The sequence below is a fragment of the Podarcis erhardii genome (genome assembly GCF_964252035.2).
Source record: "Podarcis erhardii genome assembly, chromosome: 4".
Taxonomy (NCBI): domain Eukaryota; kingdom Metazoa; phylum Chordata; class Lepidosauria; order Squamata; family Lacertidae; genus Podarcis; species Podarcis erhardii.
The window spans coordinates 77,119,411-77,141,632 of record NC_138508.1 but is presented as its reverse complement, the minus strand read 5'-3'; the positions used below and the strand labels follow the sequence as shown (position 1 = coordinate 77,141,632).

Sequence of the window (22,222 nt, the reverse complement as noted above, 5' to 3'; positions counted from 1 at the left end):
CTCAAGAGCTGGGCTGAAACCATTAGAAAAAGAACTTAGGCTTTGGACCCCCACGAAACAGGCCATTAATTCACCCAGCCCACTGTTTGTCTGCTGTCGAGAAGTAGCTTTGAATCTGCTGAGCAAGGTCATTCTTGATGGAATGTAGATGGAATATAGGACCTTTTGAATTCAAAGCATTTACAGAGCTACATTTCTCCCCCTCTGCAGAATCCTCAGAGTTGAGCCCTTTTTAACTCTAAAATGAGCTGAACAGAAATAATTTGGAAGGGTTTCTGTGTAATGCAGTTGAGGAACTTTTAACCTTCAGTTTTTTTCAGGCATGGGATGCTGCAGCCTATGGAAACTGTTGGAGCAGTAAGCCATGGAGAAAGCGGGTCCTTGATAGCAGCCAGTTAGGGAGTGGCCTACCTCAGATATTGTTCTTGGGAAGATGAAGTTAGCAGCATCCCAAAAATATTCCTAGCCGTTGCTTCTTAGGTAAAAATCTGCAGCTTTTTCAACTTGGTTTGGCCTTGTAAGGCAAACAATACCCTTCACTTGTGTTGCGATAAGCAAGTAAATTAAGATGCTAACACAACACTTGCTTACTGGAATCGAGTATCTTGGCAGTCAAACTGAGCAATACAGTACTTATTATCTCACATGGCTGGCCTGCTATGGAGCAGTGGAATTTCTAAGAAGGTCCATGGAGGCTAGTGACATCTGCTAGTGACATCTCTTTGCACCTCTTCTCTGTTCAGAATCCTGGCATCCAATCAAAGAGGCATCTCTGAGGAGTGCTCAATGTTGAGGCCAAGTCAGTGGAAACCGGAACTAAGTAAGGAGAACAGTTTCCTGCATTGTGAGTTTGTGACAGATTATTTACTGAAGCCTTTCATGGGTACCTGCATTAGGGAGCTCTCCAATGAACACTTCAGGCCACACTAATAGTAGGTTTTGTTCAACATCATCAATATCATTCAATCTTCTCCAGCAGAAAAAGCAATATTTAATACAGCACAAATAGCATCTTAATTGCAAGCAAATAGTGAACTATACAAAAATCATACAGAATCCTAATCCGATATAAAGCATTCTTCCAAATGAAGTATTATTTTGAAGTCTTCGTCTCCGAAGGATTTTCACCAGTGTCAAGTGTCTTCAGCAATCGAAAAAGGCCAGCTGCTTCTCTTATCCGGCTGAATTCAATACAAAAGGCTTGCACTTCTATAAATAAGTCCTGTACATTAATTATTTTGTTCCGAATCAAGGATTGTAGAAAGACGCACACAAGTCGCACTAGCCGGTTCTGAAACAGACAACACATGGGTTATATCTAATGTTAGTTCTACTCGAAAGTAGGCTCACTGAAATTAATGGAGCTGACAAACTTATGGTAACACTATATATATTGACTGCTGACCCAACAAAGTAGCTTCGGGGAAATGCAATCTCTTTTAAGAAGAGCAAAACTGTTCATTTTATAAGCTACCGTATTTTTCGTCCCATAGGACGCTCCGTCCCATAGGACGCACCTACTTTTTTGGGGGGTGAAATAAAGGGGAAAAAAATTATTTCCCCCCAAAACCAGGTTGGGGAACAGTGGGATGGTGGCGCTGCAGCTCCCCGCTGTCCCCCAAGCTTGTGGGGCTGGCCGATGTCTGCCCGGCACGAGGGGTGCTCTGCTTCAGGGTGCCCCACGCGCCGGGCGGCAGGCTGCGGACACCTGCGCGAAGCACGGGGCCTCCTGCGGAGGGCGCCCCGTGCTCCGCGCTGCAGGCTGCCACCCGCAAGCCTTGCGCGCCTGGGGGGAGTTCCCTCGGGCGCTGCAGGCTTGCGGATAGCTTCCTGGAGCCTGCAGAGTGAGAGGTGTTGGTGCGCACCGACGCCTCTCGCTCTCCAGGCTTCAGCGAAAGCCTGCATTCGCCCCATAGGGCGCACACACATTTCCCCTTCATTTTTGGAGGGGAAAAAGTGTGTCCTATAGGGCGAAAAATACGGTAGTTAAAATTTACAGGCCTCACTTTTTTAATTCTGCAATAAGTAGCCTGTTTAAAAATCCCCCAGCCCAGGTGTCAATTTCAATCATCCAATGGTTTTCTTATTACTAAAAGCCACAATTCAGAAACACAGATTGAATTAGAGTATTTCATTTTAATTGCTTGGAAAATAACCCTAAAAAATAGATTGTGCTTTCTCCCTCCTCTTCTTTTCGTTCCTTTTATATACCTTTAATAAGTGTGGGGGACCTTTTGGCCTTCCAGGTGTTGCTCATCCTTGGACCCTGGCCAAGATGTCTGGAGGCGATGCAAACGAGTCCAGCAATATCTGGAAGGCCATAGATTAGCCACCCCTACCTACTTTAAAAGTATGGAATAGTAAGAAAACAAAATACTGTGCTCCCATGAGCAAGGCAAATATTTCAAATTCCCAGGTACAAATTCTGTACAGGGTTTCATAAGGATGTTCATCCCCCGCTCCAAGCCTGGGTGAACCAGTCCCGGGATTTCAATAGTTTCTCATTTTGAAATGCTTCCAAAAACCTACCTGCATATACTTGTCCTTAATTTGCTCACAAGTAGAAATACAGTTGGAGATATAAAGGTGAATAAATTCGGGAGGAAGATCAACTGCTGTGGTAAGACTGTTGGAAACAGAAAATAGTTAATCATAAGCAGATGACCCATAAATTCTATGCTGGGGGGGGGGGAGTTGATCCCACACCTCCTTAGCAACTACTATTTAGTTACAAGGAATTTTCACAAATGTTCACACAGCCTCCTACATTTATGGTGTGATATTAACATGAGGAGTGTGAAAAGGAAATATACAACTGCAGGTGGGAAAAGATCAAGAATTTATTCTTTCAAAATGTAGGGCTGGTGCTTCATTTAGGCTGCTTTGTGCAGAAGTCAGCTTAAAATTTCAACTCTCCCCCACACACCTGATCTTATGGTTTATTTTTTAATGGTACAGTATGATTATTCATTTCATTTATATCCCTCTTCTACAGTTGCATATATTCTGAACTGATCTCCCTGTCTGAGTCTTTAGAATGAAGTCAGTGGGAGGGAAAGAATGAGCCGATTTTGAATTAATGGATTTGTCAATTGTCGTGCTATACATTTATAAAACCCTTTATCTTTGTTTGTTTTAAGAAATGCCCATGGTAGCTAACAATGCATCACTAAAGCACATTAAAATAGTACGTTGTACTGAAGTTGGGGAGGAATTATTGTTTAAGCGATTATTCCCAAGAACTAGTCAATCACAACTAATGGGATAACGACCCTCTTTCACTGTGGATGGTTATACATTTGCTGAACATGAAGTGGCTGTACATGTTTACTTTCCCACTACACCGCCCCAATTTAAAACGCCATCTGTCCCTTCATAGGAATGGACACAGAGGCTCAATAACATTTACAAACAGCCAGCTGTTTGGTTTCTACCATCCTGAAAGTGCATAGATGGGTATCTTCCTCTGAGCTTGCACTGGCTCTTTCCAATGACTGTGGCTGTCAAAGAAGACAAAAAGGAAGAAGAATCCAAGGATATGGAATACTCCTAAAGCTGCTCCCCACTGAACTATCCACAGGTCCACTGTCATGACATTCTCTCCAATTTCATGAGCTTAATTAAAAACTAGCAAAATTAGGACAGGAATGGGAAGGGGGCTCATGTATATGGAGAGCCCAAATGCTGTAGGGATTCCTGTTTATGTGCACACATGCAATTCATCCACATGCTCTGTACATAGGACACAATATACCTCCCTGCCCCTATGTAGTCCCTGAATCTGGAGGCCAAAACACTAAATCTGAGAGATAAAGGAAAGTTAACACTGCCAATTCACCCCACTGCAGCCATTTTCTTATACTGGAAAAGCAAAGGGTGGGCTGGAATTAAACCTACCCTTAATGACAGCATTGTAAAGGATTAGGTCCAAATCCTTTGGACCAATCCGGCAATTCTGTTTTTGATTGTATCTCATGTACTTTGTCCGTAGAACTGAGTGCAAAACACTGAACTACACCAACATTCAGATACAGGCACCCAGGATACTGTTCCTTGATGGGACCAAACTGGCTGCATGGATACTAGAAATCAAGCTCGTTCCAAAATGCCAACAAAGCAATCTAAAGTAGACAAATAGTTACCGATTGACAACTTCCATTGAATGCAGAGACATGTCCATGTTGACCAAGACTGAAAAATACTCTGTTATCTGACTTGACTGCATAAGTTTAAGCAGCATTTCTATAGCAACCAAGGGATTATTTTCCACTAAATCAGGCAATTTGGCAGGAGTGAGGCCAATGTGGTAAACAAGCTTGGGGTCTTTCTCCAATTCTCCAAGAAGCTGCAGAGAGAAAATAAATAAATGGACACCTTAAGACTTAACAAGGCACAACAAAATATAGGTGACAATACTATATACTACTTTCAAGTTTAATGATACTTTAAGCTCACATTAGAAAATGCACAGTAATAGAATTGGACTATGTACCACCTGACTACTACACACACCTGCGTTTGCTGTGCTGATGACAAAGGACTTTTGAAAGCCTTGGCCATGATTCGTTTGATTTCCACTCCGGCACTGTTTTTCACACACATTGACTTGTCCCACTGAATGGCATGATCTGGCTCTATCGGATTCAACCAAGCGAGCTCATCCTCACAAATGTGAAGTGGAGGTGGGGGTCGTATGAATTCTGGACGAAAATGGCCTGGAAAAATAATTTGCATTCATATCATCAGTCTGAAAGCACCTGGTACAGAAAGCCTACTAAATATTATGCTCACTTCTCCCTAAGCATTACATTCTGAACACATAATGAAATACACTATGCCATACTGTCAGGCTCCGTGAAACAATCGTGATAGTTCAGATACGATAGTTGTGCAATGTTTGCAGCTGAGAACTTTCCTAAAACCTCCAATTCCAAAACAGGGTAATTGATAAACCACCATAAAAACCTGTGGGCAATCTGTCGCATGGTGATCTGGATGAATTCTACGGCGACACTTAGTGCATGATGAAAAATTACAAATCTATTCAGAAACCTGATAGTATAAACTGGAGTATAAGGCCCCATCTTCACTATTCTTTCAAAGCCGTCTCCTACCACTCTAAACATGGCTTCCCCCAAAGAATTCTGGTGACTGTAAAGGGGTACTAAGAGTTGTTAGGAGAACGCTATTCCCCTGAAAGAGCAACAGTTCTCAATAGCATTTTGTCAATCAATTCCTCTTCCCAAGGAACTCTGCCTCTGTGAAGGGAACAAGGGTCTCTTAACAACTCTCAGCACCCTCAACAAACTACAGTTCCCATGATTCTTTGGGGGAAGTTGTGACTTCGTTTTACAGAGATGAAACGGCTTTATGTGCAGTGCAGATCGAGTCCTAAGTATACTCTAGTTCTTCGTTCATAGCTAGAATAATGGTAGAATATAGCACAGGACTGAACCATAGTACGGTGGTACCTCGGGTTACATACGCTTCAGGTTACATACACTTCAGGTTACAGACTCCACTAACCCAGAAATAGTACCTCGGGTTAAGAACTTTGCTTCAGGATGAGAACAGAAATTGTGCTCCGGCAGTGCAGCGGAAGCGGGAAGCCCCATTAACTAAAGTGGTGCTTCAGGTTAAGAACAGTTTCAGGTTAAGAACGGATCTCCAGAACGAATTAAGTACTTAACCCGAGGTGCCACTGTACTACTTATTAGAACTAAGGTTACAAACCTAGGTTAGTTTATAGTTAGTGTGGAGAGACTAACCATAAACAAACCTGGATTTGGACAACATACTAAGCCAAACCATGGTTTTGCTCAGTGCGGTGCAGCTGCAAAATGACCAGGAAGGAGCCAAGCAGCCACAATCTCCTTCCTGGGAGCTAAAACATGGTTTTGCTTAGCATGACCTGCAAACCAGGCCAATGTACAGAAACTATTTTCATTTAGGATGTGTTTGCAATATAACAGGACTCTATGACCCTCAACCTGCAGAAGTTAAAAGCATCAGACCAACTCAGCTATTCTAATAAACTGGAAGTGCAGGAAAAATCAACCTAAACTATTTTGTGGCACATCCTATTGGTCATTGTTTTGGAGAAAAGCTTTCATTGCAATCAAGTAGGTTTTTTTTACAAGTTTTAAAGCTTCCTATAATCAGTACAATCACAAACAGAAATGAAGTGCTGGGATTATAACTAATGTTATAGCTATTTTATGCTGTAAGTGGGTGAAAGATTACAGAAAGTAATGCATACTTTCAATAGGTGGTTTTGGTCCACTCACTAGAGCTTCAGTGATCTGGGAGGCAACGGAGCTGTCAAAACCAGAATTTGAAGAATCCGGGTCAGGGTCACTGAGAATGCTGGGGAAACTCGCTTTACTCTGTGTCGGCAGTTCAGACTGACGTTCTAGAAGGGAAAATGGTTAACACAATGTTCAGTGCATGTGATCTTGAGTAAAACAAACAAAATTGTCAACTGAGCAACACCAGTGGATGAAACCCATACTCAACATGAGTAACCACAAGAATCAGGATTCATAAGTTTGAGCAGACATCATGAACTATAAATCTGATCAGAGGCTGTTTTTACTTTTTTATGCACTCATCTCACAATAAGGTAACAAGGCTTACTGTAATTCAAGGGCACTGTTTGGAAGAGCCTGGGAACTTATGAGTCTAAGTCTCGAGTCTAAGATCGAGAACTCACAAAAGCACTTGTGAGCTCAACACTGGTTGAGATGAGCTAAGCACAAGTTCTGAGAGAATTATAATTCTTCTCTAGGCATTGAAGAGGCTCTCTCTAATTCTGCAGTGCTTTCCAATTGCTTCCAGAGCTCAGCACAGTATCAAGGAGAGGACCACACAGAAACACAATATGAGGGCGGAGGCAGGGTTGGTGCTAAGTATGAATCTGTGGTTCCTTGACTGTAATTTTAGGTAACAATTTGTGTGCACAGCTGTGAACCACAAGCCGTATTTTAATATACTTTTCAGAATTAGAAACTGACACAGCAAAGGCTTTTTGTAAAAAAGAGCTCTGGGTGTATTTTATAGTTCTTACTCAGGCTTCCTCAACCTTGGCCCTCCAGATGTTTTTGGCCTACAACTCCCATGATCCCTAGCTAGCAGGATCAGTGGTCAGGGATTCTGGGAATTGTAGTCTCAAAACATCTGGAGGGCCGAGGTTGAGGAATCCTGTTCTTACTCATGTGCACATACAGCTTTTTATATCATATTCTAAATAAGTATGTAAAATAATGCCTGAAAATATTTCTAGAAATAGCAAAATATGACCTCAGAAACATCTTCAAGTTAAGAGGGGAAAGCACTACGCACTATTCAAACTGAAAACAAATTGAGATATTTTAGTGCAGTATTTTCCCCTTGTTCGTCAATTCCAGGAAGTCTCCTTTGATTTGAAAGGGAGGGTGCTGGAAAAAATCTGATTTCAATAGAGGTCACTGATCCTTAATCAACTAAGTCTTCCATCAAATAAACAGTTTGTACTTAACACAGTACATTGCCAGAATACTTTTCCTTTTCCAAAGCAACATATGACACGTAATTGGCAAGAAGCTTAGTGACAAAACTAGCTACAAAAGGCACAAAATGAGAATTTATTTGAAAAATTATCCCAGCAGTGTGAAGAGCAAAATGCAATCAAGACATACTGTTAGCTCAACTTCTCTTTGTAAAAGTTAGGAAGTTTGTTTTAACATCAACTGTCCAAGTGTAAATCAAATTCGAATCATTTTTTCTGTTCCTCTTTGTTTAGCAACATGGAAGTTCAATTCTGATTCCTGCAGAGTGCCTTGCCTATTCACCTTAGTAGTGTTCTAGGGGGAACAATTAAATCAACTGTTTTCTCTCCTTGTTCTTTCTGGCAATAGCTTTTCTTGCCCACATCTTAAGAGGCAGAACTGCCAGAATACACAACCGCTGACCAGAAAGAATCATTGTTCCACCTTTCAGCATGCCAATAATTGCTTCTTAAAAGCCACACACTGACAAATTCAGTGTGACGAATTCATGTTCAAATTCAGCAAAGTACTGTAAACACGTACTATAAAAATACAAACATTAGCTTGCAAGCACAAGAACACAGCCACTTTCTTACGACTCTTCTACGCACACACTTAGCACAAGAACAAAGGTAGTGCAAATGTCATTCATTCTAGAGCAGGATCAGATCTCAGCAAGAACAATAAATTTTTACCTGCCAAAGCCAGCTGAAGGCCGCTGATATCCACAGATTGGCCCATATTTCCTACATCCATTGATGCAATCTGTCTTGGGGTCTTTTTGAAGAGCTCTCTAGGTGGGGCCAACATCAGCTGGGAAAGAAAGAATTTCTCTGGCGGGGTTATAGGAGGCAGAAAACCTGGAAAGGCAACATCATTTCAGCATTTCATGTGCTAAAAATAGTACTTTATACATACTGAAATACAAATATTAACTTGATGTAACAAATGGGTAGAAATATTTTGCACTCTTCTCTAACAACTGGGTTTACGTGAAATGCAAGTGATTTATGTATAAACATACAACCAAAAACAGAAAGTTTTGTTTGGCTGTAATTTAAACTAGCTGCTACATTGTCCTCATATTTTACACATTTCCTTGGCATCAACAAACACATCCTCATATTTTGCAAATTACAATTAGGGTCACAAACATTATTCTCCCCAACTTATATATAGGAATTAATACTTTCTTACTCATCTAACCAACTCATGACATGTTTTACAGGTTTTTATTGTTGCTACTAATAAGAACAGTAACATATTTATTTATATCCCAACCTTTCTTTCAAAGGAGCCCAGAGCAGCAGTGATAAAAGTTTTTAAAATTTGTTTTTAAAACAACATTCTCAACTAAGGATCTCAAGGTTACCAGGAACAGTGTCTTTTAGCCATCAAATACCTAAAGTAAACATGAATGTTTTAAAATTTGTCCTGAAAGTCAATGAGCCAGGCGCGCCTCACTTGGGGGAAGGAGAATTAGGTTATCAATGGCTACTAGTTATGACAGCCATGTACCACTTCCACTTTCAGAAGCAGTAAGTCTCCAACCTACTGGAGAGCACGAGCAGAAGTGGATTACTGTGTGCAAATCTTGCATGTGAATTTCCCACAAACATCTGACTAGCAACTGTGGGAACAGAATGCTGGACTAGGTGAGTCATTTGTCTAATCCAGCAGGGCTCTTATATTTTTAATAAGAGACTTAATTATGACAGAAGGCACTATTGCCAAAGTCAGGCCCTGGCTTCTTAAACACAATTCAAAGTTCTGGCTTTAATAAACCACTGAAACTGGTTGATTTTCATACATATATAATTCTTGTTTACAAAAAAGGATCTATTATGATCACACAAATATCTTCAGTGGTACCTTGGTTCTCAAACGCCATGGTACTCTAACAACTTGGAACCCAAACACTGCAAACCCGGAAGTAAGTATTCTGGCTTGCGAACATTTTTCGGAAGCCGTACATGTTCCATTTTGAGTGCCACACTTCCGTTTTGAGTGTTACGCTGAGGTCTGTCTGCTTTTGCTATTTATTTTGCATTTTTGTATTTGCAGCTCTTTTGTTTTTGTTTATGTGACTGTGTGGAACCCAGTTCGGCTACTGATTGTGTGACTGCAGTACACTGATTATTACTTTCATTTTATGGCTCAATGGCCTTGTTAGATAGTAAAATGGCCTACTGTTAGATAGCAGTAAAAACTGCTGTTTTAGGAGTTTTTTAAAGTCTGGAACGGATTAATCTACTTTGCATTACTTTCTATGGGAAAGCGTGCCTTGGTTTTGGAACACTTTGGTTGTGGAACTGACTTCCGGAACAGATTAAGTTTGAGAACCAAGATATTACTGTATTTTGTTGCATGTGAATTTAGTGAGACGGCATGACTGGCTATCAATGTCATCATGCGTGAATGCATACACACTTTTCCTTACAAAGCCATAATATTAAACTAGATAAATATATTTATTTAATCCATTTTTACCCTGCCTTTCAAATATTTTTTTTTCAAGGTAGCTTACATTAATTACATTTTTTAAAAAGTGTTCCTCGTTTCCAATCTGTGTAAGCATCACAAGTTTTCACCTAAATTTAGATGAGCCTATGCACTGTAACCAGGGAGGGGTCACTTTGCAAGATGGGTACCTATTACCCAATAGGTTCAAGATCACCTAACACAAAAGTGTTAAACCCCTCTAAAACCCTTCCCTACTCACAGCCAGCATGCTAGAAACATGAACGTTTCATAATATTTCACAAGGGCATTTCCCCCCAGGGGCTCTGGCCCACTTATGTGTGATGCTATGTGACTGACTGAGTAGGGAAGTGATGGGTGCTGTTTACTTGAGAATAAACAATGATGATTAGGAAGGCAGTATGACAGCCATTAAACCAGGGCCACCCAAAAAAAGCATGCCACACACATCCAAAGGCAATACCAAAGTTACGACAACAAGAGAGTAAAGCTGCAATCCTATACAAGTACATTCATGGGAGCAAGTCTGATTGAACTCAATGAGACATGCTTCTGAATCAACATGCACAGGACAAGCAGTAACTGAAATGAAAATGATGTGGGTGGAGGGATCACAGGTAAGAAAGGAGTTCAAAAAAACCACCTTAAAATCCTGATATACTTGTGGTGGAGGAAAAATGCATCTATTCCTTTTAAGTCTTTGGTGAGGAACCTGTGGCTCTCCAGATGTGGGAGCTCTAAGTATTATTATTATTATTATTATTATTATTATTATTATTATTAATCACTGGGGCTAAAGCTACAATCCTATACTGTATAGGCACATTCACGGGCTGGGGGGAGCAAGCCTGATTGAACTCAACGGGACATGCTTTTGAATCAACATGCACAGGACAAGTAGTAACTTAAATGAAAGAAAGGAGTTCAAAAACAACACCGTAAATCCTGACATACTTGTGGTGGATGGGGGAGACGGAAAAATGCATTTATTCCGCTTTAAGCCAGGGGTGAGGAACCTGCGGCCCTCCAGATGTGGGAGCTAGTAGTAGTAATTAGTATTATATAATGATGATGATCACCGGGGCTGGAGCCCAGCACCATCCGGACGGCCACGGGTTTCCCCCAACCCCGATTCAAACGTACAACTAAGGTGTGGGAAAGGAGGCGCTGCTGCTGAGGAGAAACCGCTCTTCTGCCCCCTCGGGGAGAATCGTTCGGCCGGCGGTACCTGAGAGCGGAGGCCTCTCGCCGTCGTCGCCGCCTCCGCCCCCCCCGGCCGGGCCTGTGGCGGCGCTGGCGGCGGCGGCGGCGCTGCTGGCGGTGGTTCTCTCGGGCGGCGCGGGGTTGAGGAGGTGCGCGAAGATGGCGGCGAAAGGGTTGGCGGCGAGCGGCTCGGTGCGGTACATCTCCCACAGCAGGTAGAGGGCGGTGAGGCGCTGCGGCGGCGTGGGCAGCAAGTCGGGCTGCTGCAGGAGCAGCACCAGCACGGAGCCCACGCGGAAGTGCTCGGCCTTGCCGAAGTAGTGGTGGAAGGCGGTGGAGAGGCCTTCGAAGGTGCCGCCGCCGGCCTCCTCCGACACGATGCTCAGCAAGCTCGACAGCTCCTTCGGGGAAAGGCTCATCTCTCCACGAGGCGGCGGCGGAGGAGGAGAGAACTCCGCCTCGGTGCTGCTGTTATTACTATTGCTATTATTACTACTACTACTATTGTTACTACTACTACTACTACTACTACTACTACAACCCCCACCGGGTATCGAACCCGCGGCCTCCGTAGCGCAGCCGGGCTGGGGGACTAACGCTGGCCCCACCTGCCGGCATCCAGCTCCGCCCCCTTCCTTCTGTCTCGCCTCGCCTGCGCGCGCTACCTCGCCCGCCCGCCTGCCTACCTACCTACCAGCTACTCCTCTCATTATTCATTTACCCCCTCCCCCGTGCGCGCGCATGTTTCCCGCAACGTTCTGCCGCCCACGCTCTATCTAGACATCGCGGCTATCGCTCCCCGCGAGCGGGCTCTACCGTAAAGTCGCTCTACCGTAAAGTCGCTCGTTGGATAGCGGGCCCCGCTTTCCAACATTGTCGCAAAGCTTATATAGAGGGAAGGAGCGGTGAAACCCGGGCAACCAAAGGGAGGCGGCGAGGGGGGGGGAGCAGCGGAAGCGAGCGGCGATCTTCCAGTGGTTGGGAACTGAGCTCCGTGGCTCCCCCTCGGCAGAAAGGGATTGGGCTCTTCCGAACCCAGATACTGGAATGAGAAGCGGGATTGGCCGCTCGGAGACCTAAACTTCAAGGGAGAGGAATGGGATTGGCTGTTTCCTCCTTTGAGGTGGAGCGCTTTGCCGGGTCTGATGAGTAATGTGTTGCTTCGATGTTTGTAGTCTGATTTCCAAGCAGGTGGTTTTTTGTTTTTTTTTAAAGAAGAAAGGTAACTGAACCAATGCAACTTTAATGTGCAGAGCTGAGGCCTTGAGAGTGTCTTTGCGCGTGAGAAGTGCAGCCCATTCCGATTTCAGTGGGTTATGCAGTGATTCTTGACTCGCAGCACCATCTTGTGCACGTTTACTCCGAAATAAGGTGCACTGCCGGCTTAAGATGCAGCGAGGTCTTGAGAGATAGCTCAGTTGGTAAAGCATGAGACCCTTAATCTCAGGGTTGTGGGTTTGAGTCCCACGTTGGCAAAAGATTGCTGCATTGCAGGGGGTTGAACTAGATGACCCTGGTGGGGGTCCCTTCCAACTCTATGACCCTTCTGTGTTTCAAATCATATTTGCCCCTGCAGTTGGATGTGTTTCCAAGTTGCCCGCTGTCTGTCCACGCTGGTGGGTGGAGAGAGGGTGGAGATTCTGGCTTCATATGGCTTATATTTCAAAGCTGCTTTGGGAGGAAATGCATCAAAACACAGGGTTTAGATGTGGATTGTGACTAGCATCCTATATAGAGGGCTTCACAAAGCAGCTGAGGGAGTGCACAGGATATAGAAGACAGGAGTGTGTACACAAGCCGGCCCACCCTTGAGGCGAGGTGAAACAGACATCCACTAATCTCATGGGATATGCAGCCCCTGTGTGTACAACCTAAGTTCAACAGGTCTTACCCCCCAGATGAGTTTGCTAGAATTTGAGCCTCTCAGTTAATCTTATAGTCAAATTTTGGTTTTTGAATGTCTTGGCTGCCGAAAGTTTCAGAAGCTGAATGCTGAAAACCTGGAAGTGAATGCTTCTGTTTTCGAATGCACTTCGGAAGTCGAACGGCTTCCGAAGCATGTTTTTCTATTCCCCCCCCCCCCCCGACATTGCTGACAGCCCTTTGATCCTCGGTTTTTGAACATTTTGGAAGTCAACCAGACTTCCAGAACGGATTACATTTGAAAACAGGTTCTACTGTAATGCATACTTCAAAGTGAGTCTCTTCAAGTTCCAGTGGCTTACTCCGGGGTAAATAGTTATAGGATTGCAGCATCAGTTTTGCAGCATGATTATTTTTGAGTAAACATGGTTTAGGATCAGGCTGTGGTGGTAGCTTCCATGCATGTCAAATTGGAATATGTCACCTACATCTGTCCTCAGTTTAAACCAATGTGTTTGTTTTTTATTCTGCATTAAACCACATACAAATAGTTCAATAACAGTTCAGATGGGCCTAAGTCAGAGGTTTTCAACCTTTTTGAGTCCATGGCTCCCTTGATCAACTACATTCTTTCTGTGGCACTCCTGTGGGGCTCAGGAGCCCAGTTATGTCACCCCTTGCCTGCAGAGCTGGCAGTCCCTCACCCTTTTTTCAAACACCCTTCCTTGTGGAGTGTTCCCTCAGCCTCCTATCCTCTCTGCTTGGGAGTCCTCTGGGCAGCCACAGCTGCCACCCCTGGTCTCTGAGCTGCCACCCCTACCCCAAAGAGAGATACCTCCTCACACTGCCTCACTGAGGCCTGGGAAGCACCCCCTGGCCAGCCCCAGAGGCACCATTTGCCAGGGGACTTTGCAACCAGGGCTGCCGCAACAAACAGCTGTGCAAGCCTTTGGGAGGCAGAGATACAAGAGGGCATCAGAGGAGGGAGGGAAGGAAAGAGGGGCAGAGGCCAGTGTTGCCCGCAGCACCCCTGACTATCATTCAAGACACCCCAGGGTGCCACGGCACCCTGTTTGAAAATCACTGGCCTAAGTTAATCATAAACCATTAAGTTCAATAGATCTACTTTGAGTAAGACTAACATTGGAAACATGCCATATTTCCACAGTCAGTTCTTTGGTGTTTTTGAAGTGTGGTGTAGTTTTAGTGTATCTATGCTTTTTCCATCTTACCTTAATGCTGAAAGCCATTACACATATTTGCACGATATATTGCAGTGGTATAATGCATGTAATAGAAAACTATTGATTTTCTTCAGCGGCCCGGCTATTTGAACACTGCAGTGAGTGTTCATATTTAAAACAGAGCGGAAAGTTAGTAGAACAAAGTATTTTTACTTGTGGGAAGGGGACTAATTTAAGTGAGCCATTAAAGAGGATGTGTTTTGGTATCTTCATTATAGCGACATTGACTGTTATTTCTGAGCAGTGAGCAGCCCCTTACAAAAAGCCAATGAAGAAACAGTGGCATGAAGAGTGTGGCAATGGCAAGTGTGGGAGGGGCTGAGTAGCCTTCCTGCCTACTGTTACTTCTCCCAATAAGATCCCCTCTGTGTCCCCATTATGTCACCAAATATGGGTTTAGGAGGACTTGTTGGCCCAAATTATATCTAGCTCTTTCCTCTGTATCAAGTAACCATTCTCAGGTACTGAATGAGTCCTCCTAATAAACAGAAGTCACATTTAGTAGTCCTTACATAAGGGACGTGGGTGGCGCTGTGGTCTAAACCACAGAGCCTAGGGCTTGCCAGTCAGAAGGTTGGTGGTTCGAATCCCCGTGACGGGGTGAGCTCCCGTTATTCGGTCCCAGCTTCTGCCCACCTAGCAGTTCAAAAGCATGCCAGTGCAAGTAGATAAATAAGTACTGCTCTGGCAGGAAGATAAACGGCCTTTCCATGTGCTGCTTTGGTTTCGCCAGAAGCGGCTTAGTCATGGTGGCCACATGACCCAGAAGCTGTCTGCAGACAAATGCCAGCTCCCTCGGCCTATAGAGTGAGATGAGCGCCGCAACCGCATAGTCATCTGCAACTAGACCAAACGGTCAGGGGTACCTTTACCATTACTTGTTTACATTTAAAAAGTCAAAATGTAGAAGTGTGATAAGCAAGCAAAGCTAAGAGCCATGTAGATAGCTAATGGTAGATATGGGACCAATTGCAGGCTGATGACTTGAGGAAAGATAATGTTGGAAGGCATGTATACAGTGGTTACTGCATTTGGATGAAGCCCCCTCCTGGCCTCTTCCTCCTCCCATCTAGCCAGGACAAGGAGGTAGTAAAAAGCTTTTGCTAACTGCTGTTAGTCATTCTATCTGAATCAATAAACTGCCTAACATTAACTATGGTTAGTTTAAAACAAGCCAACCTAAGTGGCTTATTTTTTTATATTTATACTTGCAGTACAGTTTTTTTCCTAACATATAGCTCAGAATAAGAGGAAAGAAGGAAAGGAGAAGGGAACGGGTTGGTATTAGAAAAAAATGCAGATAAATAATTGTTGGTAACAACTATATAAAAAAATAAGAGTGCTTTACAAAAGTCTACTAACAGACTGTCTAAGCATTAATATCATTATCTGCCATCCAAATGCCCCCCTTGGAGTCTGGAATCTGTTGTCTGTTAAAAACTGCATGTCCAAATGCGGAAAGTACATTAATGTCCTCTGTCCATTGTACAATTGCAGGTGGGGATTTATCTTTCCAGTGCTGGAGAATGCATCTTTTTTGTTGCCACGAAAGCCCTTGGGACCTATTTATGTTGTCCATCTGAAAGTTCCCACAGTGCCGGGATGTAATTCAAAACTGAATATATATCAGTGAATTTCAAAGTAGATTCTAAAACTAGATTAATATGTATAATGATCTCAGTCCGGAAGGAAGTCACCATGGAACACCATGGAACAATAATAATGCCTTTGGTGCAGTGTGACAACACCAGGATCAACAGTCAGAGAGGGTTATCCACTTGGAAATGCTTTTTATTATTATTAATTTAAACTGCAAATCTAAGGAAACACAACATATTGAGGCAAGGACATCTTTTCATTGGCACTTGTGAAGAAATCCTATCTATTTTAATTGTGTTTTAATGGATATTGTGTAATATATTCTGCCATTTGTATTGTAATGTGTTTGATGGGGGAATCCTCCGGTTATGTGGAAGTTTAACTGTCACTGGGAGATTTCAACTGACAGCAAGGAGGAAATAGAACTCTCAGTATGCAAAAGAAGAATAGAAGACTTGCATATTCAGATTGGTTATTGCAGATTTAGAATTCTTAGCTAATCGGTGCAGTTGACTGGTAGTAATATATATATGGCCATGTGGTGGTCAGCAGGAGGGTTAGTTGGTTAGTCCATGCTGATTGGTGCTTGATGTTCATGGTGTTCAACCAGAAGATGAAGCCAGCAGAGAAAGAAGATTGCAGAAGAAAAAAGAACATCTGAAAGGAAGACAGAGTGTATTGGTGACTGATGACTTGCCTGGGGTAGCTGAATCACGTGGATCAGACTGAAGAGATGAAAAGAGCACCTGTCTACGCCACTGAGAGAGAAGGGAGGGACACTATGGAGTGCTAGGCTATAGTGTCTGTCTGGTAGGAGAACCAGAGGAAGATTCCAGGACAGGCAGCAGAAACAGAGCTACACTTTACTAGGGGCTGAATCATGGGAATTCAACAAAAGCCCTCAATTATAGTCAGCTGGTGAGGCTTCACTGAAATGGACCAGTGGGAGTCTGGAAAAAGTGTCTGAATAAAGTGTTTTAATATAGTTGCTAATGGGTAACTACGTATACTGTGGTTATTAAAAGGGTAACTACACTTGCTGTGTAGTAGATGTGCAGAAACTAATGTATAGGGAGTACTTGGTTTTGGTTGAATCCTCTACAGGAAAGATATACTGGTTGCAAGAGAGGAAGGAAATGCAAACAAGATTCCAAGGACTAGAAAATGAGACTGAAGGAAGAAATAAAGTGCACTAAAAGGGAGCAGGTGCCCAGTGAGTGATTCCTATAGCTTGGTGTTCAAGCAACTTACTTGTCAAAACTCTGACTTCACTGAAGTCCGGCTAAAAATACTGACATGCAGGAGCTGGCTCATCTCACAGAACTGGTTGCCTGCACATTTTGCTTTTTAACTTTTTTTCCAGGATGACTACATACTTACCTTGTTTTTAAATGAAAGGTCAGAGTCTGGGTGCCCTTGCAGTAAAGGACCCTGGTGCAATTACTCCAATTGCACCATTATAATCCACCCATGGGTGCAACATTATCTGCATATTTTTCTTATGTTTGTAAAGAAAGGAACTAAAAGTGTGTATGTATCTTAATGAATGATGGAAATTTAGGGAAGGAATGTGGAGTTTCTCTGCATCTCTTGGTTATGGGCATTTTCCTTTTGGTGATACTGTCATTGGCCAATAATATTAAAGAAAACCAATGGATAAAGTTACTGAGGCACACAATGCATCTGGCAAGATAACAGAATATGTTTATTCCATGTTTCTGCCCTCTGCAGCTGCTTTCTACTGTTACAATTTTGAAATTCCCAGGTGGCATGTTAGAAATGTAATAGGAAATGTCTTGGTGTAGCAGGATTGCAGGACAAGGCATACATTTTCCATATTGCTGTGGACAGTAATAACATTGATACAAACCAGATGAATTCTGACATTGTTCAGATTTTGAGCACGGCCATGAAACTTGATGCGTGCTCTTATTGTGTAAGTGCTGTTTAGAGACTGTTTGTTGCACAGCTGCCAAATAGTCATAATGGGATATAATGTAAAGAAAATGCGTTATTGTGAGGATTCATGAGCACTAAAGAATTGTATATGCCTATTTTTTTCCATCATGCTAAAAAAGAGGGAAGGGAAATCAGCTATATTTCAGTGCAAGAATTATGAAGCAAGGCTATTGTAGATTAGAACATTCTCACAGAGCTGCATGAGAAGATATATAATATCTTGAGCAGGGTAACATTGTACCTAAAACAAGTTCCTTTTTAATTTCAAAATCCTGTTGAGTGATCTTAGCCAAATAAGCATCATTTTGGCAGGATAATGGTCTCACAGAAATAATACATGGCCTTAGGAGAAAAATAAGTCAACTAAAACCACTGATGTTATGAAACAGTTCAGTTTGCTTCCCACTTGCGTTAAGATTCAGAGAGCAATAATTTTTCAGCCTGATCCTACAATGGCCCCCACTCTGACTGAGACTCATCACTATTATATGTGGCATCTTAGCAGCATAACACAAATACAGCAACAGCCACTCATAAATCCTCTTCAAGCATTCACACAAGTTAAATAAACAAGTGAGAGGAGGCATGTGGATGAATGTTCTAGCGCCACCCCTGGACACCCTCCACAAGTTGGAGGGCAAACTTCTGAACTGGAGAGGCTTTTGCTCATGGAGATTCCTTGCACATTGCTTCTGTGAGGGGAGGCTACCCACTTCAAAAGTTCACTCTCCAAGTCATGGAGGGTGACAGGTGGTGGTGGCGGTGAAACTACTGTAGTGTGCTGAAATCCATTACCCCTCTTTCATGTTTACACAGGAAAATAACACTAGAGGGAAGGATAACAGGACTTTGGCTTCTGCTTGTTCTGTTACTATGGATACCTTTTAGATGTGCAGCCTAAGGCTTGCTCCTTGCTCCTTTTGTTAATTACAGGAGCTGCCAGAATCAGAGTGACTGGTTGGGTTGCAAAGAGAATGCTTCTTTGAAAGAAGGTGCAGTAATCAATCTGTTCAGATGATGCCCTTCTGTCTGTGGCACAGTCCATCTCGCAGTAGCCCTCCATGGTAAAGGCCTATTTTGTTGTGGCACTCAGTTTGTGGAATAAACTCCCCTCTACAATAAAAGCCAGTTGTGATGCATTTTTGGTGCTTTCTTAAATACAGCTGTTTGCCCAAGCATTTGCTGATCATTACCAACCTAGCTTCTTGTGATGTTTCCGGCAGTTGCTTGTTGTATTTATTGCTTAATGTGTTTAATTGAGTTTGTTCAATACTGTTGTAAACCACAATGGAATGTTTAATGAAAGACAGAATAGAAACGTTTAGATGATGACTATGAGACTTGCTACCTTAAAGGAAGGTATGTATGGCAAGAGCTTTGTCAAATAAGCCACCGTTAGATCCTGGAGTTCTGGATTGTTACCATGTCATTTCATGTGGTTTCGGGGCAAGATGCTTAAGTGTGTGGTGGTCCAGTGCCAAGTATTTTTGGATAATACTGATTATCTAAATCCATTTCCAACTCAGTTTTAGGATGGAGGCAACCTTGGTCACTCTAGGGTAGGGGGCAAATGTCAGCCTCTTCTGGCTTGTGGGTGCATTGCAGGGGGTTGGACAAATGATCCTTGGGGTCTCTTCCAACTCCAGAACTCTCTGTGCAAACCTGAGAAATACAATAAGTCAAATCACAGACACACTACAACCAAGCAGACACCACATCCAATTTTAATGGTTGCAATAGAATGCATCTTTCAAACTAGATTTCAGCAGGGGAAGGGGACCCTGTGAGTGCCAGGGAAGTATTCTGTGGGCAAAGTAGTGCCACACACCCTGCACTGGCAACCCTTGTCCTGGACAGTTTTGCTTGACTTCTCAACAGCTTTCAAAATGATCAACTATGAAGTCCTTCTGAGCCACCCGGGATGAGATAGGATGGGGGCATATTGCTCTGTGGCGATTCTGGTTCTTCCTAATGAACAAGTCTCAGAAAGAGGTCCTGATGGACCATTGCTGAACCCCATGGGCATTGGACATGTTTCACACCATGCAGTTCTTCCCTTTCCCATGGTTGTGGTGGATCATCACCTTTCTCTTTTCATGAGTGTGGTGCAAGGGTGATATAATGTGCATCTTTGGACATTAAAGTAAAACCATACCGGAGCCTCCCTCTAGCTATTTGGGAATGTTAGAAGATGGAAGAGAGCCATTTAAAACGTCAAATAAACATTCCGGCTGGCAGAAAGCAGCTTTACATTCACAATAGTTTACATTCACAAAAGGTGCGTTTAAATTAACTTCTCAAAATTCCCTCGAGGGATTTGTCGTCTCAGCATTCTCGCAGAAGTCCCATTCCCACGGGCTCTTTTCCCAAAAAAGGAAAGAAAGAGGTGTGCCAAGGTTTGAAAGCCACCTACCCTCTTCTCTCTCTGCCTTGGAAGCAGTGCCCTAGTTACACGCACGCCCAACATAACCCACCCAGTAACCGCGCATTCTGCACGTGCTCTTGCCCCGTGGGTGTTTCAATCTCCACGCCTCTGGGATTTAAGGAGGCAATTAGTCCTATACGCCAGGGAAACGTCCCCGCCATGGGCGGCGGCGGCGGCGTTGCCTCCTCTTTCCCTCAGCTACTGCAGGGCGGGCCTGCTCTAGGTCGGCCGGGACGAAGAAACCAAGGCCGGGCGGTGTGTGGAAGCGAGGCAGGGGGTTTCCTCTTTCGGCTCCTCCCGCTCCCATTTCCCCCACCCGTCCTGGAAAGGCCAGGCCACGTTTCTTCTCCCTCTCTCGTTTCTGAGGAGAAACTCCTCTGAGGCGGCAGGAGGAGGACGAGGGCGCCCTTCGCTTCAGGCCACCGCAGCAGCAGCAGCAGCCGCCGCTCCCCCGGGAGGAGGAGCAGGCTCTCGGGCCCCGCGGCGAGCTCCTCCCCGCGGGGCGGGCGTTGGCGGAGGGCGCCCCCTTCGCCTTGCCGCCGGCGACGGCGAGTGGACGGGCGGCGGGGTCCCGCGGCGGCGGAGCGGGCGATGTGACCCCTGGCGGCGGAGGGGCTTGGCCGGCGTCAAGATGTGGCTGAAGCCCGAGGAGGTGCTGCTGAAAAACGCCCTCAAGCTGTGGGTCACGCAGAAGAGCAGCGGCTACTTCGTGCTGCAGCGGCGGCGGGGCCACGGAGGCGGCGGAGGGCGCTTCACCGGTAAACGGCGGGAGAGGGGCTTGGCCGGGGCTGGAAGCGGGCCGCCACCCCCGCCGGGAAAGCTCCTCTACAGGTCGGCAGGCGTAGAAGTGCGAGCCGCCCTTCGCCTTCCCAACCCCTCCGGGGGGAAAGGAGTGGGTCTGTCGTGGCCGCGATATTATTATTAGCCTCCAGGAGGATCCCTCTCCGGGCGTCCCCGAAAGTGGGGACTCGCTCTCTCTTTGTTGCTTTTCTTTTATACTTCTGTCGTCTTTTGACTCCTTGGTCGGGACTGAGGAAGAGGAGGAAGTAACTCCCATAGTGTGAGGGGGCACCCCCTGCCTGGGTGGAGGGGCTTTTGCTGCTGCCCTGCACCCTGAGGTGGGGGAAAGGAGATAGACCGGGGGGGGGGAGAAACCAGGCTCTTTGTTCAGGGACAACCTGAATTCTTACCTCTGCCCCCCCCTCCCCGGCTGTGCATTGCAAATAGTCACTTTTCCCCACACCTTATAGTTGGAAAAAGTCACTGTGGAGTAGAGGAAGGAGCTGTAGCCTGCGGGCAGATAGAAGCTCCCCTTGCCCATATTTTGTTTTTTTGCTAAGCCTCTTGGCGTATGATAAAAGGTTTCTGTCCTCTGAACTCCATTGTTTTCAGAGTGGGATTCAACTGAGTTTTTTGTTCAGGTGCCTGCAGCAGCTGTTGTTAATGGGGGAGAAAGGAGGAAATCCGATAGAGAGGGAAAACGTGGAAGAGCTTAGCCTGAGCCCATGAGATGCTGAATTTTACCAGTTTGCCAAGATAAGATATGCAGAATAAGAAGGCAATGGAAGGCTATATTTAAGATAGACTGCGGCTTGAAACAAAAATACATGACATTTTGAAAAGAGCTCTGCATTTAGGACTCTCCATATGGAACAGCATGGGCAGGGCTGTATATATTGTGTATAAGGTTTTAAAGCAGTGCTTCATTTGGTATTTAGAACACAATGATGTCCGTAAATAAGCTAATAAGCATTGTTTTATTTGAGCTAATTTAATGGTGTAATAGAAAAGGCAAATACTGTAGTAAAAACAAAATATGAAGGACATTTTTCCATATGGAACAGATTATTTGGGAAAAGGAGGGGAGGACTTGTAAGTTAGAGAGTGAAATGAGTGCCCCAAAAGTCTTAATTATTGCTTAG

General features: G+C 44.3%; 2 protein-coding genes and 1 long non-coding RNA gene across 4 annotated transcripts in view; 2 read left to right on the top strand and 1 right to left on the bottom strand.

The window, feature by feature from the left end:
• Positions 1 to 968: 968 nt before the first annotated feature.
• CNOT11 (CCR4-NOT transcription complex subunit 11) lies at positions 969 to 12,009 on the bottom strand. Its single transcript, XM_081857897.1, is given in 8 exon segments — positions 969 to 1,291; positions 2,530 to 2,626; positions 4,143 to 4,345; positions 4,513 to 4,715; positions 6,260 to 6,412; positions 8,222 to 8,386; positions 11,236 to 11,806; positions 11,808 to 12,009. Coding segments are annotated over 8 exon segments (1,611 nt in total). The 5' UTR covers positions 11,829 to 12,009; the 3' UTR covers positions 969 to 1,093.
• A 288-nt stretch (positions 12,010 to 12,297) lies between these two features.
• LOC309339710 lies at positions 12,298 to 16,916 on the top strand. Its single transcript, XR_014155541.1, has 2 exons — positions 12,298 to 12,432; positions 15,815 to 16,916. It is a non-coding gene; the product is annotated as an uncharacterized lncRNA (long non-coding RNA).
• A 3,938-nt stretch (positions 16,917 to 20,854) lies between these two features.
• TBC1D8 (TBC1 domain family member 8) overlaps positions 20,855 to 22,222 on the top strand; it is a 50,337-nt gene continuing 48,969 nt past the window's right edge. For both annotated transcript variants that reach the window (XM_081857867.1, XM_081857866.1), the window contains exon 1: positions 20,855 to 21,058. In XM_081857867.1, coding sequence (XP_081713993.1) covers positions 20,932 to 21,058 — 127 coding nt within the window. In that variant the 5' untranslated portion in view covers positions 20,855 to 20,931. The remainder of the gene's footprint in view (positions 21,059 to 22,222) is intronic.